The sequence below is a fragment of the Canis lupus genome, chromosome 2 (assembly GCF_003254725.2).
Source record: "Canis lupus dingo isolate Sandy chromosome 2, ASM325472v2, whole genome shotgun sequence".
NCBI lineage: Eukaryota > Metazoa > Chordata > Mammalia > Carnivora > Canidae > Canis > Canis lupus.
The window spans coordinates 49,207,747-49,224,728 of record NC_064244.1 but is presented as its reverse complement, the minus strand read 5'-3'; the positions used below and the strand labels follow the sequence as shown (position 1 = coordinate 49,224,728).

The window sequence follows — 16,982 nt, the reverse complement described above, 5'->3', positions numbered from 1 at the left end:
AGTTTGATTTCTAGGTGTCTAAGTGGTATTACTGCAATAGCCTTAGGTGGAGCTAGAGACTTTATTTTTTTTTATATAACTTTCATTATAGAAGTTCCATAGAAACTTCATCAGTGAAGGATTTTTGTTAGGGTTACCCTTTTGGTATGTAGAAAATATTTGTCATGCAGATTACACATTGTGAGGGAATGTTACTGAATGTTAGCTTTTATAAAGACAATATATTCATTTTGTGCCCAGCAAGCCCTCTAAAAAAGGCATGGGTTGATCTCTAAGAGACCTAAGAACCTGCCACCTCTATTTTGTAAGACCATTCCCCCTGAGATTTCCCCTATCCTCTACCATCTCATAAAAAGAACTGCCTCTAAGTATCAAAAGAATTGTGAAATGTTGGTGATGTGACAAATTTCTCATTGTTCTGCACTGGCATAGGCTTGCTTGTCTGTGTTATTGATAAGTTCTTTAATTTCTCATGAAGTATTAGCCTAATTTCATGTAATGCAAAAATATCTTAATTAGCAAATAAAAGTAAACTCCACATGATCAGAAACCTTAGTAGGTTTTTTTTTCCTTAGTAGGTTTTTAATAAATTAATTGAATAACTGAAAATGCAGCTGTGTCTTGCTTTGTGAATTTTTAAAAAGCATAATTACGAACTGTATTTGGAATGCATTCTTTATTTGTATGGCTCCATCTCTGCAGTGAGCTTTTACAACACAGGCTGTTTAATAATACACAGTTTTGATTTGTGTGGTATCCATTTTTGGATCTTGAATTACATCATCAGCTTCATAGGATGTTTCAATTGTTGAATTTGATGCTGCGTTTGAATTGGGGGCTTTGGTTTTCCTGTTCAGGTTGCCTGCAAAACACAAACCAAATGAAATAGTTATTTGAAGTTATGACATAAAATTTGGCTTTTTAAAATGTGTGCTTAAAAAATACACTTTGGAGCCGTATTGAAAATATGTCTTGAAAACACTCCATGGATGAGTGAGAATTGAATCGTTTTAAAGTTGTTTTTGAGCATTTCCTTCTGAAAGTCAAATTAGGGAAATGATAACAGAAGTAAGAATTTCATTTCCGTGCTTACCTTTTTTTATTTTTTTGCCTCCATGTTTCCATGGAGGAAATTACTCATTGAGAAGAAGGCAACAATTTCTGGGTTGCTAAATAAAAGTGTGATTGTCCCTGTGCATAACGAACAAAACTATACTAAAGCTAATCGTAATAATTTGCAACACTCTTAAGGCTTTGCCATCATAATCAGTTTAGATGTAATGTTTAAAAAGAAACACATTTGTGGGGAATCCCTGGTGGCTCAGCAGTTTAGCGCCTGCCTTCGGCTCAGGACGTGATCCTGGAATCCCAAGGATCGAGTCCCACGTCAGGCTCCCTACATGGAGCCTGCTTCTCCCTCCGCCTGTGTCTCTGCCCTCTCTCTCTCTCTCTCTCTCTCTCTCTCTCTGTCTCTCATGAATAAATAAATAAAATCTTTAAAAAAAACATTTGTGCCACAATCACAATCTCATTCACTCATTCCATGTAAATATGAGTCCAAAATGCATAAGGGTAGAGGAATATGGACCTTTGCTCATCACCAAAACCAAACCTCATAGCAAAGAAATGGATTATTCTTCAAGAATGATTGTTAGAAAAGTTAAGGGCGCTCCTGGGTGGCTGAGTTGGTTAAGCATCTGACTTGATTTCAGCTCAGGTCATGATCTCAGGATCTTGAGACTGGAGCCCCATGCCTGGCTCAGCACTCAGCATGGAGTCTGCTTGAGATTCTCTCCCTTTGGCTCCCCCTCCTTCCTCCTCAGCACCCCCCTCCTCGGCTTTCTCTCTCTCAAAAAAAAATCTTAAAGAAAAGTTATTGTATCATATAGTTCACCAACATATCCAAATTTAAACAACATAAATATGTAGAAGCAGTAGATTAATCCCCGCTGTCACTAATGCCCTCCTGGTGCTGAATCCCTAGCCCAGTTCACAGTCCGCATGTCTGACCTACTGGCAGCATTGTCCTTCCTTGGTCTCCAGGATACCACCCTTTCTTGACTCCCCTCCTCTTTCTCCATTGCTCCTTCTCAGTCTCTTGTTGGTCCCTTTTTCTTCTCTCAGGCCTCTTAGAGTCAGGAGTGCCTCAGGGCCCAGCGCGTTGGTTCCTAGCCCCATCTTCCTCCCCAGTTAGTCTCAATTAGAAAAAATATCTGCTCTGAACCTCCCTTAGAGGAAGTGGGATCCATTGGCCAAGAGGTTCCCCTATTAGAAACAGCTCCTTCCTCTACTGTTTGCCACTTACATCTTTCAATGTGTTCATACTGCCTGGCTTTGCTCAGTTATAAGTAATTGTACAGACTGCTTTCCAGACCCCGTCAGCATACCCCCACGGTGGGTTGATTTGGGACCTCAACACTCGCAGGGCAAGATTATTTACAAGTGGTGAAGAACAATGTCTCCCTCCAGCTCCCAGATCCTGCCCACAGCACTGAAACATGGGTGGCACTGTTCTCTGAGCTCACCTTAAAAGTATCCGAAGTTTAAAGCATAGGGCCTGGAATCGTTCAAAAGATGCCTTTATTTCATCACTTCTGAACTTCTGTGGTGGTAAAGTACATGTTCTACTTCTCAACATTCCATCATAATGTTTCAACCATATAATGTGATTTTTTTTTTTTTTTTTTTTTTTAGAAGTTAATTTGTTGTAGGCACAACATTTTCTAGCCTGGTAAGTAGCTCTATGCCCAGTCAGCAATCATTATCTGTTAAATGGAGTAGGGAAAGCTGGCATGAAAAATCTAATAAACCGATAAATTTGACTTGACTGTCACTTGCAGAGTGGAATTTTAGAAACTAATAGATGGAAATTTAACTACCAAGCACTTCAGTGGTGGAATTTATTCTCTGTGGGGGCCACTGAAACTATTTTCCTCTGGGAACATTTGAAAAGCGAAAATATTTCTAGGTTTGTTTTTCATTTGCACAGCAATGTTTGGTTAGTCCTCTTCAGTATTCAGCAGGTAAAGATAAAAGATCAAGGATAGAGGGTGTAAATTAGTTTCACATCATCTGGGTGGCTTTTGCATCTTACGTAAGCATTTCTTGACACATCTAAAACTTAAGATTTTTATTGGAGTTTCTGAAATGCTGAACTGAATGTTGGTTAATTCTAGTCCTTTGTGTTTCCTAAGCTTTTTTACAGACTTAGATTCATAAGTTATTTCAATAAGATTTTCAAGGTGTTTTTATCTACCTTGTCACATATAGTTTTTGTATTTTTAAAAAAATAAATTCAGGAAGTTATTTCCTAACTTAGAGGTTCTCTCTAAGAACCCCTTAGCTTGGGGTTCTCTCTTAGTCATCTCAGTTATGACAGCCCCAGTTTCCATTATGTATTTTCTGGCAACAACCGAAAGAGTTGAACTAACCTATCTACTGCCCTCTGAGATTTCAACGCTTGCAAAATATACTCCAGTGTTACGGGTTTCTCTTCATCAGGGACTTGTAAAGACACCCATTCTCCAGCCCTGCCTTCTTATCTCCTTGGCTACTGGATCCTTCTAATCAGTGTAGGCACAAATTTGTTTTTTAGACTGGCTTCTGACAGCAAGGCAATTCCCCTCACGGAACCAATCTGCTTCACAAAGCAGAAAAGATTTGTCAGAAACACCCTTCCAATGTCACTGGAAGCAGGAATTTTGATTAGCAAGTTAACACCCCTAGTGTTCACTCCCTTCTCACAACTTATTAAAAAAAGAAAAAATCCAAAGGGGCTTTCAATGTGTATCCTTTCTGGTAAGTCAGAGTAATTGGACATAGAGAAAAACCACTGCAGTGAGTAGCTATCGTGGTAACAAGAGTCCAGCCAACTGCACCTCTTTGGAATCCTCTTAAAAGAGAAAGCAAGAAAAGTCTGAGCAACCTCACCTTTTCCTCGTTTTGCTTTGATAAACAGATGCTAATTTTTTAGCCAACAAGGTAGAAAACCAGCTGCCTCTTCTTCTGCCCCAGGATTACAACATGGACTGGATTTTAAATAAATCTATCATTCCATGGAACTCCCAAGGGATTTGTTACATCTAAAAGGTTTTTCTTTTTTAATTCCTCCTTTTCCTTACTGAATGCAGATTGTGAGGCTCCAACATTACTGTTCTTAACTGGGTTTGACATTAGTTGTTCTTTCCACAGCTCGTGGCCCATTTTCTTTTTCTTTCTTTTTTTTTTTTTTTGGTGTCTGGTCATCAGAGGGAAATCTCAACCTTCCTTTAATTCTATACCAGGTTATAGAATTATACCTCTCAGACTGGCATTTAAATTAAAGCTTTGGCCTTTGCCAAAATTCAAATCCAATTCCTCAGACAATCTTTGCATGTATCCTCCACAAAGTACGCCAATAGAATTTTTTTCCGATAATAGTTGAATTTTGCATTCATTTTCTGAACCATTCCTCGGGAATCCATTTATCTTATAACTCATCTGTGAACTCTGCCCTTGCTTGCCATTTTAAAATACCAAAAGAGTGCTGGAGACCCCTGCAGGTCTTCCTCTCTTTGACTATCTGGCCGGAACTGTAATTAAGCTTTTCTGCTCTCATCTGCCCACATCCCCCTAGCTTCTGTGTCACATTCTCCATCCTACAGCAGCTTCTAATTCCTAATTAGCTGGCTCACTTTATTGCTGAGTGGAAAATCTACACATCTGACTCATCCCACAGTTCCTCCTAGGGAAAACAGGCAACCTTAAATCTACCCTAAGTGTGATTGATTTGCAAGAGGATGTTTTCCCTTCGAATTTAATATGGCCCATAGGCTGGATCTGAAGGTAATGGTCAAGTGGGCAGAACTTGCCTAGTGACCTACTGATCTATTGTGTTTTCCCTGTCTCCTTCTCCTGCCTTAAGAATATATAGATATCTCAGATAAATACACTTTAAAATTTACTGTAAAAGCTACAATCTTTGACTTGCCCTTTTGCTTTATCCATCCACTGATGAGTGAAGGCAGTTCTCTCCAGAAATGTTTTTCCTATCCTCCTATCCTCTTTTTTTCCACAATGAGCTTTCTTTTTCTTTTTCTTTTCTGCATTATTAAATTTTCCCAACCACTGGTGAATAACATAAGTCAAAAATAACTTAGTGGATATTTAAAATCCTTTAAATGAATTTTCACAAGAGACCGGCTTCTGTTTTGTTTATTGGTTCCAACATCAGCCAAGATTGCCTAACCCTGAGCCCTGAGGAGGACCCACAAATACTAAATGTGGCAGTAGCTCTGCTGAGCAATTTGATCTTCTACATTCTAGGAACAAAAACAGTCATAGGAAATTATATGATTATAATTATAATATGATTATGTTATATTCTATATAATAATATTATAATTATATAATTATAATTATATGATTTTAAGTAGAAAGACCCCTTTAGGAGACCTATTAACCTTTTCTGCCATTGAGTTCAAGTTACCCCATCTTCTACTAAGATCTCAGTGAGTTCTTAAAGACTTTCTGAAACAAAGAATGGTATTACAAAATAAGTTGGCAGCCTACTGAATAAGAGTTTTGAGCAGGGTTTTGTTGGAGAGGTGTTAAGGCTATTAAGAAAAATAGATCCCAAAGTTATCTGTAAACTTAGTGCAAAACCCATCAAAATACCACTTGATTTTTAAAAATATGGCGTGATTCAAAAATTTATTTGGAAGCCTGAACATTACAGGAGTAGCGAACAAACTTTGATAAAGAAGAATAGTGGTAAGGGAGGAAGGAGAAAGTCTTGCCTGGTCAGATATTAAAACCATATCACTACCACAATTTTTAAAGTATATTATTAGCTTAAGAATAAATGGATTGATAAATTTAACACAGCAAAATAGCGTTCAAAAAATTTTGGACACATTTCAAAAGAGCAAAGGACCCAATTTAAAGGAGGCTCCCACAGGCCAAATCTGAGACAATGTAAGGATTAGAATAAATGATGACAGTAATAGAATATTTTAAAACAAAGAATCTGAGTCCATACTGATCTTAATAAATAAACGAATAGGTAAATAAATAGGGGAGAAAAAATAAATAAATAAATAAATAAATAAATAAATAAATAAATAAATAAATGAGAAAGGAAAGCTCTTCCTTGTAGTAGAATAGCAACCAACATCAAAGGAATGTGAGGCTTGGAAAGTCACTATTTTATAACTATTGTAATAATAGGTCTAAAATTATTTTGAAATTTTGAATGGGGACACCTGGGTGGTTCAATGGTTGAGCATCTGCCTTCGGCTCAGGTTGTGATCCCAGGGTCCTGAGATCAAGTCCCACATCAGGCTCCCTGCAGGGAGCCTGCTTCTCCCTCTGCCTGTGTCTCTGCCTCTCTCTCTCTGTCTCATGAATAAATAAATAAAATCAAGAAAGAAAGAAAGAAAGAAAGAAAGAAAGAAAGAAAGAAAGAAAGAAAGAAAGAAAGAAAGAAAGAAAAGAAAGAAATTTTGAATGAAAAAACTCAGTCAAGACCCATCAATGAATGGATGAAAATTTGAGAAGGAACAGAATATTTTCCATCTCAAAGTACCTCCTCACAAAGTACTTAGTAATTAATAGGGAACAATCGTGACTTTACAACATACTAATCCAGCAAATACAACCTTAACCAATGAATCAAAGTTAACATCACCTCTAATGGGACAAAACAATATTATGTGCTTCCTTCTATGATGCCCTGAAAATATGATTTCCATGTATTCCTGTCAAAATGTATTATCTCTCTCCAATCATGAGAAAATATCAGACAAATTGAAAGACACTGTACAGAATAACTGGTTTTTGCTTTTCAAAAATGTCGAGATCATGAAAGACAAAGAAAGGCTGACGATTAAAGGAGGCTAAAGAAATATGACAACTAATTACTAGACTAGATGAGGATGAGAAAAACATCGCTATTAAGGATATTGGCAAAGTCTGAATATGAACTGAAGATTAGATATTACTGTATCCATGTTACATTTCCTGACTTTGATGAACATGCTGTAACTATGTAAGAAAAAAATCCTCTTCTTGGGAAATACTGAAATATTTATGGTTAAAAGGCACGATATCTGCACAATTATTTTCAAATGGTTCAGAAAATATACATTGAATGGAAGTCAATGATAAAGAAAATGAGGCAAAACATTAAGAAGAGGTATACAACCTCTATGCAATTCTTGCAATTTTTCTCAAAGTGTGAAATTATATCAAAATAAAAGAATAAAAAAAATTACAGCACTCTGTCAGTAAAGTGGAATTATTCTATGACAAAGGCATTTACTTATTGGCAAACAAAGATGTCAATATTGTCCAGTGGAAAAAAAATGCGTAAGACTCATCCCTCCTCCCATTTTGTTAGATCCACTTGTGTATAGATGCATGCCAAAAATCCATGAAAGAATTCAACATGGTGTTCATAACCCCCATCTCTGTACGGTGCAATCACGTAAGACCCTGTTTCTTTGTTTCCCCATATTGTCTCATTCTCCACCAACAAAAGTGAATTGAAAGAAAGGTCTTTCTTTCCAGGTGACTCTTCCAAGAAGAAGAAACAGAGCAGACCATTCTGAGCCAGGCCCAGTCATGTTGTGCTCACGGGCAGAAGAAACAATGGCATGATCCTCAGATGTGCTTTCTCAGGATTCTATAGGTAATTTCTATTTTTCTCCTAGGCAGCCACACCTTACTGAGGATTTGCTTGCTCTCTCTCATTTAGATCGCCTGCCTTTACAAGAGAGACCACGGGGTAGATACAGGCTTGGAGTTTCTACTACCTCTCTACAGCTGTATTGTTCTATTTGTGCCAAGCAGCTCTACTAATATCTGTCCTTTCAATTTCCATCCCAAACTCTGCTTCCAACAAGCCCTGTCCTTAGGCCGTCACCACTCCCCCCACACACACACACTCCCCCAGCGTGTCAGAACCACAGGGTGGATGTGCTTAGGCTTCCTGGAGCTCCAATCTTCTTCAGATATGAGGAGGAAAAGATGTTATTATTAAAGACAAGCCTTCACATTCAGCCAAATGGAAAAAAAAATGACATAAATTTTATAAATAAGATGGGAAAAGGGTAAACATAAAAGGGGAACTTCAAATAATTTAAAGCTGAGATCATGACCTGAGCTGAAGGCAGACACTTAACTGGCTGAGCCACCCAGGCACCCTTTCTTTCTGATGTATACAATTTAAGCTTTTATACATTTTGAATTGATCCCGAAAACATCAGCTCACTGGCAGTGACTGCAGTGTTTCATTGGGCTACCTCCAGGGTACACTTTGTGGACAGGTACTGTCGCCAAGAAATTAATTACCCTTTAAATTGTGTCCCATCATCATTTTCTTCCCTCTTTCCGTGTTTTGAGTTATGCACATTTCCAATGCCCCATGTGTTCGTAAGGGGCTCCCTGCACAGCAGGGAGTCTGCTTCTCCCTCTCCCCCTGCCGCTCCCCTGCTTTTGCTTCTCTTGCTCTCTGTCAAACAAATAAAAAAAAATCTTTTTTAAAATTAAAAAAATAAAACTGACTTAGGGCACTGCACTTTGGTGTTTCTATAAGTGACAAAAGTCTAAGTCTAGAATAGTTTAATAGACAGTTTTGCCAAGTGTATCTTTATTGGGTTTTATTCTTTTTTAAAAAGATTTATTTATTTGAGAGAGAGAGAGGGAGAGAGAGAGAGCATCCACTTGAGCACGAGTAGAGGGAGGGGCCGAAGGAGAAGCAGACTCCCTGCTGAGCCCAAGGTGGGGCTCAGTCCCAAGACCCTGAGAGCATGACCAGAGCCTAAAGCAGATGCTTAATCGACTGAGCCCCCCAGACACTCCAAGCAAGGTTTACTGAGACATAGTAAAGTGATAGTACAAAGCTTCTGAAGACAGAGGGGACCCGAGAGGGTTGCCCACCCTAAGTCAGTTTTAGAATGCACACAAAAACATTTTTTCCCCTCTAAGCCATTCAAATTGCCTGTAATGACAACAGTCTCAATTATAAAAATTTTATAAAAATCTAAAATAATGGGAGGTCGACTCTTAGGAATAGGTCACTTTGAAAGAAGAGAGTCGTAACAGACAATACCAGTTTCCTCTGATGTAATATTCACTTGCTTGCTCTTCTGCAAACATTTTATTATGCCCTTGACCTTGAAGGCATTCTTTAAGTGGAATAAAGACTTTTTGTTTTAATAGCTAGAACACGGGAATCTATTCCTAAGTGGAACAGAGAATGCATATTTCACAGCAGCACCACAATGTTTGCACTTTAAAGGATCACTTGCAAATATAAACCATGTTCTTTACCTGTCTCAGTAACATGTGGACTGCCTATTTTGTTTTGGGCTCCCCACCATGTCTGATTTGGTTAAAACCAACCCAAAGAACCCAAATCACTTCATTTGAAAGCAGCAGGAAGGTGGTGATCATATAAAACCCTGCCTTGTCAACAGCACACAATGTTTTTGAGAGGAAGGAAGCAACTCCTTCTAACTACCTCAGAAGGGCATTAATGGATCTCCTTATCTAAACAGCAATAAGAGGACAAGACTTGAATCAACAAGCCAACTAATTCTGTCGCTTGGTTCTCGGAGCCAACATGAAATAACATGAAATAACAACATGAAATAACATTCTGGAGCAGTCCCTGAGATAAATCAGGAAAAACAGCCAACTTCTACTTAGCACAACGCACTGCACAGAGGAGACATTCAATGACTGTTTGATGACTCTACAGGTCACAATAAAGATGTCCCTTTGATCATCTACTATAAATTGATCATTTACTTCATTCAACAAACATCGTTAAGTGTTCTAGGCAATAGCGATACAGTCGTAAGGAAACAAGATGGAAATTATTACTTTCTTGGAACTTACTCTCCAGTGGGAGTGGAGAAAAGTTAGACAGTAGATAACTAAAATATATAGTATAGTAGTGCTGACCGCTTAGGAGAAAAATAGAAAGGGAAGGGTGTGTGAAATAATGAAGGGGAGCTAAAAAGCCAGACAGGGTGACCAGGAAGAACTCCCTAGGAAGGTGACCTTTTAGTAAAGATGTGAAAGACAGTGCAAGTCACATGGCTATCTCAGGGAAAAGCCTTCTGGACAAGGGTGGCAGCACATGCAAAGGCCCTGCAGCAGAGGAGTTTCAAGGGACAGCAAAGAGGCCAATGTGTCTCCTCCACACAGGAGATGAGAGGAATGTGGGTGGAGAGGGCAAACCGCAGAAGCCCTGATAGGTCCCAGGTAAGGCTTCGGTATCTAACAAGACAGATGGGAAGTGATTAAGGTTTTGTTTTGTTTTTTTGTTTTTTGTTTTTTATTTTTAGCAGAGAACTGACAAGACCTGGCTTGGGTTTTAGCAGCCTCACTTTTCCTGCTTTGTGAACAGCAGACAGCAGGGGAGCAAGGGCTTAGCTGGGAAGGGGAGCTATTTGTTTTAAAATGCAGAGTCTGGGGATGCCTGGGTGGCTCAGTACGTCCTCCTGCTCCTGCGTGGAGCCTGCTTCTCCCTCTGCCTGTGTCTCTGCCTCTCTCTGTGTATCTCTCATGAATAAATAAATAAAAATCTTTAAAAATAAAATAAAATGCAGAGTCTGGAGTTCCCTAGGTGATTCTTAGGCATAGCAAAATTCAAGAACTTCTACTTTAAATTATCTTGAGACAAAAATTGATTTTATGATCTAATTCTTTGGTGATCACCAATCCAGTGCTGCATTTTGCGAGCGGAGAAACAGGATCTAAACTACTGGACTCACTTCAACGAACAACCTGTCCATTCAGCCGCACAGTTCCAAACAGCGCTTCAGAAAAAGATCCGCCAAGGGACCCTGGCCTCTTGCTCTGTGATGCAGGACACCCTCTGGGAGAGATCTCCTCTGCAGAAAAGGAAAGTAGAGCCAATGCAATCATTCAGTCACAGTGTATTTGATAAGGTCACAGAGCATGTACTCCATAAATAGAAGTTTCAGGATTCAGCCCAAGGAGGGCATCTGAGCAGGTGACTTTCCAAAACTTTTTAAAGTAAACTTTTCAGTTCCTTTTTAAGTAGAAGTTGGCGAGCACTTGTATCTTATTCTAAATATATAGATCCTACATTTTTAAAAATATTTTTATTTATTCATGAGAGACACAGAGAAAGAGGCAGAGGCAGAAGCAGGCTTCCGGGATCAAGCCCTCAGTCAAAGGCAGATACTCAACCACTGAGCCACCCAGGCGTCCCTACATCCTAAATTTCTATTAAAATACACTTTAAGTATGTATCTCGAAATGTTTGATTACTACTTTTTAAATACACCAAGAGAAATTTATATTCACAAAAGTCACAACAATTCTTTCTGATTGAATTTCGTATGCTAACGGTTAGCATTTGTGTGACACTTTGTAATTGAGATGATGAGACCCAGTTCCACAAACCGTACATAAAAATTTCTTTCTAACTCTATAGGCACTCTCCACACAAGCGCACAAACACACATGCACGTGTGTATCTTCACTAGTGTGTAATCCATTCAAACACTGTCTTCTATTGACTTTTCCTCTGCTTTTATTCCTTCTGTGGGCCTCTGCAGTATTTTATGGGCCTCCCCTGAATACTGCACCCCTCAAACGCTCAGAGGAAAGCCCAACTGACCACTGACTGGCCCATCTTGAGCGATGCAACCCTGAGAATTAACCACCAGAGATTTTGCTCCTCTATTCAACTTCTTTGGCTCTATCAAAAACAAAGTTAATTTTTTTTTAACTCTAAGAGGATAAAAACCTTCAAAACGGAAAGAGACTTAAACATAATAGAGTGGATCTGCTGGATCCATGTGTTGGTTTTCATGAGAACATCTACGTCCTGCCACTCTTTGTCCTCTGGCCCAATTTCTCGAAGGGTTTTCACCGTTAACGCCTGATTTCATGTGAATCTTTTAAAAGGCGCCTAACATACCGAGTTTTTGAAAAGCGTTCCTTGTCAACGGTCTGATGTATCACCCAGGGATGGGTGATCGTTTTGAATCCCATGCAGGGAGTTGGCTACGAATCACAGACACGGATTACCTTCTCGAGTGGAAGACGCCTCTAGGTGCTGAAGCTGGAGGCCGCTGTCTAACCTTTGAGGCTTTGTAGACAGAAATAAGTAGCACAGGACACAGACGCTGATGACAAAGGCAAGTAGAACAAGGGCAGCAGTTCCCAGTCCAACCAGGGCACCGATGCTGGAGGAGACAAGAAGAACATCCTCAGTGTCGCACAAAATGGTTTGCACACACACCCTAGAGGGCAGGTTTGAATGTTGTTCATTCTTGCTCCAGGCACTCCTAGCCAAATTATATGTTAGTACAAACGGCCTCTGATTGGAATCTAAAGCTCACCTCCTGCCTTCCGCAGGTTCTTACATTTTCTCGATACATTTACATGGTAACGTTAGTAATAGAATATCATGCGAGCTCAGATGGCAGGTGGACGGCCACATGATTCTCTAAATACCGCAAAGGAACCTCTGTCAGTGTATGTTAGAAGCAAACATCGTGTTCACCAACAAAAGGGGAATTAGCAAAATACTCTCTGGGACAAAAGTAGCAATGCAGATGTAGAACTTTTCTTTTGGAGACGTGTATGGAAGAGGGCACCTACCAATACATGAAGCCACAGCTCTTCCAAAAGAGAAGAAGGTTTAATGAAAGGGAAGCAGTACTTATGAAATGTATATAAAGTCCAGGTTTAGCTGGGTTTTTCCTTTCTAAAAGAGCATAATACCAAAGGCCTCTAGTGCCAAGGAAGAAACCCTTGTGCTTTTCTCCAAAAAAAGGGGGGGGGGAGGATATCTGATACTCTTTTCTCCGCATTAACTTTGTAATAATTCCTTCCGAGCAGTTATCTAACACTAATCGTTTGAGAGGTAACACAGTTTACATAAGCCTGTGAACTTGATACTTTTAAATAGGAAAAGGATCTTGGAAAAAAAATTATCTCGAAAGACTAATAAGCTTTCCTTATTATTTTGCTTTCCAGTGTATGTAAACATGTAGAGAGAGATTTTAAGCTGTTCAAGAGCACATAGTTCTGTTGACTTGCCCATAGTGCAGTGCCCCCAACAAGTTTGAGATGTACCCAGGGAAGGAGGGAGGGGAGACTCTGACCAGGGATGCTACGTGTGTTAGGGCTCTGGGAAGAAGGAGAACAAAATCAAAAGCGAGCCGCTAAGCTTATTCCATTTATTTTGATTTTAGGAGATAAAGCCCTTCTGCCATTTAGAGACGGCCTCCTTGGCCACAGACTTGGAGTCAGACATCCAAAGACACGTGTGTCTGCTATATTCATGTCGGCCCCTACTGAAGACTGGATAATTTTGTGGTTAGAGTCAGTACGTAGTTTTATATCTAAATTGGACTTCGCCCTCGCTTGTGCACTCTGAGTCCAAAGGGTAGACTCCCTGGCTCTGGCAACTCCGCTTTCATGTTAGTTTGCACCAAAGTTGACTTTTGTAGAGTATATGCATCTGGGAACGTTAGGACTATGCACAGACGCAGGGGAACATAATCCACTTAATTAACATTAAGTTAATGCTGCCTAAGACAGCTAGGCTGCCGCACATCTAGGAAGATTCCTGAAATGAGAACAGGTTATTAAAAAAAAAAAAATCTTGAAAGTGAAAAAAGTAATTTAGTCAATTTAAAAGTCAACTTAATTAAATTCAACATGCATATTGTGAGCTTTCAATGTGCACAATTGAAAAACCAGCCACATGATTTGAAGGAAAAAGCAAAGCATGCTGTTGCTGCTTTCTATTATAAGGAAAGAAGGTCCTGCATAATCTTGGACAGTTAGTGTCACAGTTCCACTACGTTGGAAATGCTGCTTCGTGCGCACAAAACTCTAGATACATCTCCTAAAATATTCATTTTGGGAAATACTTACTGACCTCATGTGTTGCCCTGTGCAATAGGTATTATTTTCCTAGGTCCTCAAAGCAGGTTGCCAAAGGAAGCCCTGAGAGGTCAGGGACTTATTTGTAAGAGATGAAAGGATGCTGTGGGAGGATGGTGGGGGGCGGGGGGATGCAGAACAGGCCAGATGATCCCATCCTCGCAGCATCCTGGGCTCTGAAGCTGCAACCACGTTCACGTTACCTTTCCCCGCCTTAGCAACTTTGCTTACCTGGTAGTAGCTGTGCCCCGCCTTTCTCCAGCAGCTGCAGAATCTCAGAACCAATGCTAGTGGCTTTAGGAATATTTCCCTCATGGGGACTATTTTAAATTTGGGTGGAGAGCAAAGAATAAGAGGGAAATGAAGCTCTGAATTTTTACTTCCCCAGTGCGTTCCCAGCGCTCAGTAACTCACAGGATCCCCAGGCTTAACATGGCCAACAGATGCCATCAGTTGAGATGGTTTTTATGCCTCCCAGGAGCTGAGCTCTCCTGTCCGTGTTGTCCAGGCTGAATGAAGACCCCAGCTAGCTAGTCGTTCTCTGTGCCCTCATAAACCTATCCTCTGCTGCCTGTCACTTTGGAACTATTCAAGGGTCTGAGAATCCCAGGCACTTTTCTGACTGAGTTTGACTTAAGAGTTGCCAGTCTCTGTTGGAGGTGCTGCCCTCATTATTAACACCTCCAAAGACTCAGAGCTGGCTTCCAAAAGTGCTATTTTCCAAAAGGCCGAATGATATGCAATACTGATTACTTGTCCAGATGAGAGGGATAAGCCACCACTATTTTCTGAGATTTTGTCCCACTCTGGCCACAATACGACGTTGTCACCTGAACTGACTGGTTAGCGACACTCCTTTGGAGGAGTTTTTGAAACTCACAGTATTTAAAAAAAAATTATTTCATTGCCTCCAGAAGTAACAGTTACAGTCAGCCGTTGGAGACTGGACAAGTGTGACAAATTCTGGATCATGCTAGAGGATTAGAGAAATAACACTCTTCTGCTTGCTAGCAGCGTCTCTCTCTTGTCGGGCATCATCAGCTCATTGGTTTGTGAGAAACCAATGAAGGTGGGTTGGGAGTTCTTTCCCGTTCATTCTCCAGGCAAAAACCAAAGGATGGAGTTCAGAGGTTGCAATCTTCTGGAGTAGAAAGGGGCAGGGGCGGGGGGGGGGGGGGGGGAGCATTTCACAGTGAAAATACCTGCATCAATAGTAGGTGGACTAAGTAAAATTGCCATCATAGGAAAAAGAGGCAAGGAAGGCTCCACCTTAGAAAGTCTCCTGTCTGGGGTCCCTCGGTGGCTCAGCGGTTTAGCGCCTGCCTTGGGCCCAGGGTGTGATCCTGGGGACCCCAGATCAAGTCCTGCATCGGGCTCCCTGGATGGAGCCTGCTTCTCCCTCTGCCTCTCTCTGTCTCTCATGAATAAATAAACAAAATCTTAAAAAGAAAAAAAGAAAGAAAGTCTCCTGTCTTGGTTCCAGGGGCCAAGTGGCCCACGTGTTAATCAAGGGGTGTCCTGTAAAGGTTCTAAGGAGCGGGTATCACAGCAAGTAAAACTTTCCCTCTGCCTGTGATCCATCAAATTAGGTTCAGGGTCATCTGAAAAGAGCAAATTTGGGGAGTCCAGTCGCTCTACGCGCGCGCACGCCTCTTTTTGATTCCTCCACACCCTCCAGGAGACTTTAAACCTTTTAAACACTCCGGTCTTCGGTGAATACCTAAGAAGGCGCCCCCCCCCCACCAAGTGTCTGTCTCCCCCTTTGTATTCAAATGCACCAAATGTCCGAACTAATGCAAAAGAGCGAGAGCTGTGCGCGCCTGCCCCCCCGCACCCCGCACCGCGCACCCCGGCGCCCAGGGCGCACAGCCTCGGGGGTCCCTCGGCCGGGCCGGGGGTGGGGGGGGCGGGGGGTGCAGCACCGGGCGGGTCCCTCAGCATCCCCCCCCCAGGGAGCCGAGCCTGCACCCCCCCCCCCCGAGCATCCCCCCGCTCCATCCCGGGCCCGCCGCCTGCGCACCTGAGGCTCCACATGTAGCCGTGCTTGTAGGGGAAGTAGCTGCCCGGCTCCCCGCAGCAGTACTTGAGGTCTGCGAAGCCGCAGCAGTAGCGGAGGGCGGCGCCCTCGCCGCTCCGGGGGCACTCGAAGGGCTCCACGAAGGTGCGGTTGAGGCTGTAGTAGCCCGAGCACACCCGGCCCGCCTCGCTCATCGCGGCCAGGCTGCGCTCCTGCGGGGGGGCGGCCTCCGCGCGCCCCCTCCCCTCCCCTCCCCGTCCGACCCTGGGCCCTTCTCCCACCGCGGGGTCTCCTGCTCGCCGCCTGCCTTGGGCGGCTCCTCGCGCTCCCTGCACCGGCACCCGGGAGCTGGGCTGGCCCCGCGGCGCGCCAGGAAGCGAGCTCACCGCAGAAGTGCGGGTGTGGCAGGTGCCTGCCGTCTGCACAGGTGCAGCCCGAGTTGCCGCGCCGCCTGCCCGGGATGGGGGGGGCCCTCCGGGCACGCGGAGCAGGACGGGTCCCCCCACCCTCACCCCCCACCCCGCAGAGCCACAGCCACTGCGCTGCCCCGGGAGCTGGGAGGGGGGGTGAGGCGCACCCCGACTTTGAGAAGGACGCGCGACGCCCTAACAGCTGGCAGTTCAAAGAAATCAAAGAAGCAAGGTTTTTTTTTTTTTCACCCCAAAGCTGGCCGTGCGTTCCGCATTCTGGGAAGCAGAGGGAAGGACAGGGGGCGGTGAGGACCTGCTGCGGAGACGGAGACCGGGAGAAGGACAGGGGGGCAAAGGACAGCTGGAGAAAGACACCGGCCTCCGTGGGGAAGCGCTGCAGAAATTTCCCTGGTTCCCCCTCTGTGTGGTGTTCTCACTTAGGGACGCGGGTGCTCATAAGGGTGGGAAGGGATGCGGTTGTATTGAGCAAACCCCTGTCGGTGTGCAAAGAAGAAAGTGATAATAGCCCCAAGCTGGAAAAGGAGGGGACTGTGACATTGGTCGCATTTGCAAGACAGAAGAGCGGTCCTTGCCCTTCGTTTTCTGTGTCTTTCCCTCCGGCCACAGGGTTGATT

At 42.5% G+C, this 16,982-nt stretch overlaps 1 protein-coding gene across 2 annotated transcripts; it reads right to left on the bottom strand.

The window, feature by feature from the left end:
• Window positions 1-657: 657 nt before the first annotated feature.
• SHISAL2B (shisa like 2B) lies at window positions 658-16,455 on the bottom strand. Of its 2 annotated transcripts, XM_025447970.3 has the most exons (4): window positions 15,941-16,455; window positions 12,052-12,209; window positions 10,764-10,883; window positions 658-862 (listed from the first exon to the last, which is right to left on the bottom strand). In XM_025447970.3, exons 1-3 carry the CDS (start codon window positions 16,129-16,131, stop codon window positions 10,765-10,767), a joined length of 468 nt encoding a protein of 155 aa, XP_025303755.1. In that variant the 5' UTR covers window positions 16,132-16,455; the 3' UTR covers window positions 658-862; window position 10,764. The 2 variants fall into 2 exon arrangements, with proteins under 2 accessions (XP_025303755.1, XP_025303754.1); XM_025447969.3 differs by lacking the exon at window positions 10,764-10,883 and having other exon boundaries at window positions 15,941-16,445.
• Between the last annotated feature and the right edge of the window lie 527 nt (window positions 16,456-16,982).

What these genes read in the sequence shown, in the direction of transcription:
- SHISAL2B (XM_025447969.3), bottom strand. Translation starts at nt 16,131, where the DNA reads ATGAGCGAGGCGGGCCGGGTGTGCTCGGGCTACTACAGCCTCAACCGC. An exon ending in GGCTACATGTGGAGCCTCAG is followed by an intron (nt 12,210 to 15,940) that starts GTGCGCAGGCGG and finishes TGTCTCCTCCAG; the next exon opens with CATCGGTGCCCTGGTTGGAC. An exon ending in GGCGTCTTCCACTCGAGAAG is followed by an intron (nt 863 to 12,051) that starts GTAATCCGTGTC and finishes TGTGTTTTGCAG; the next exon opens with GCAACCTGAACAGGAAAACC.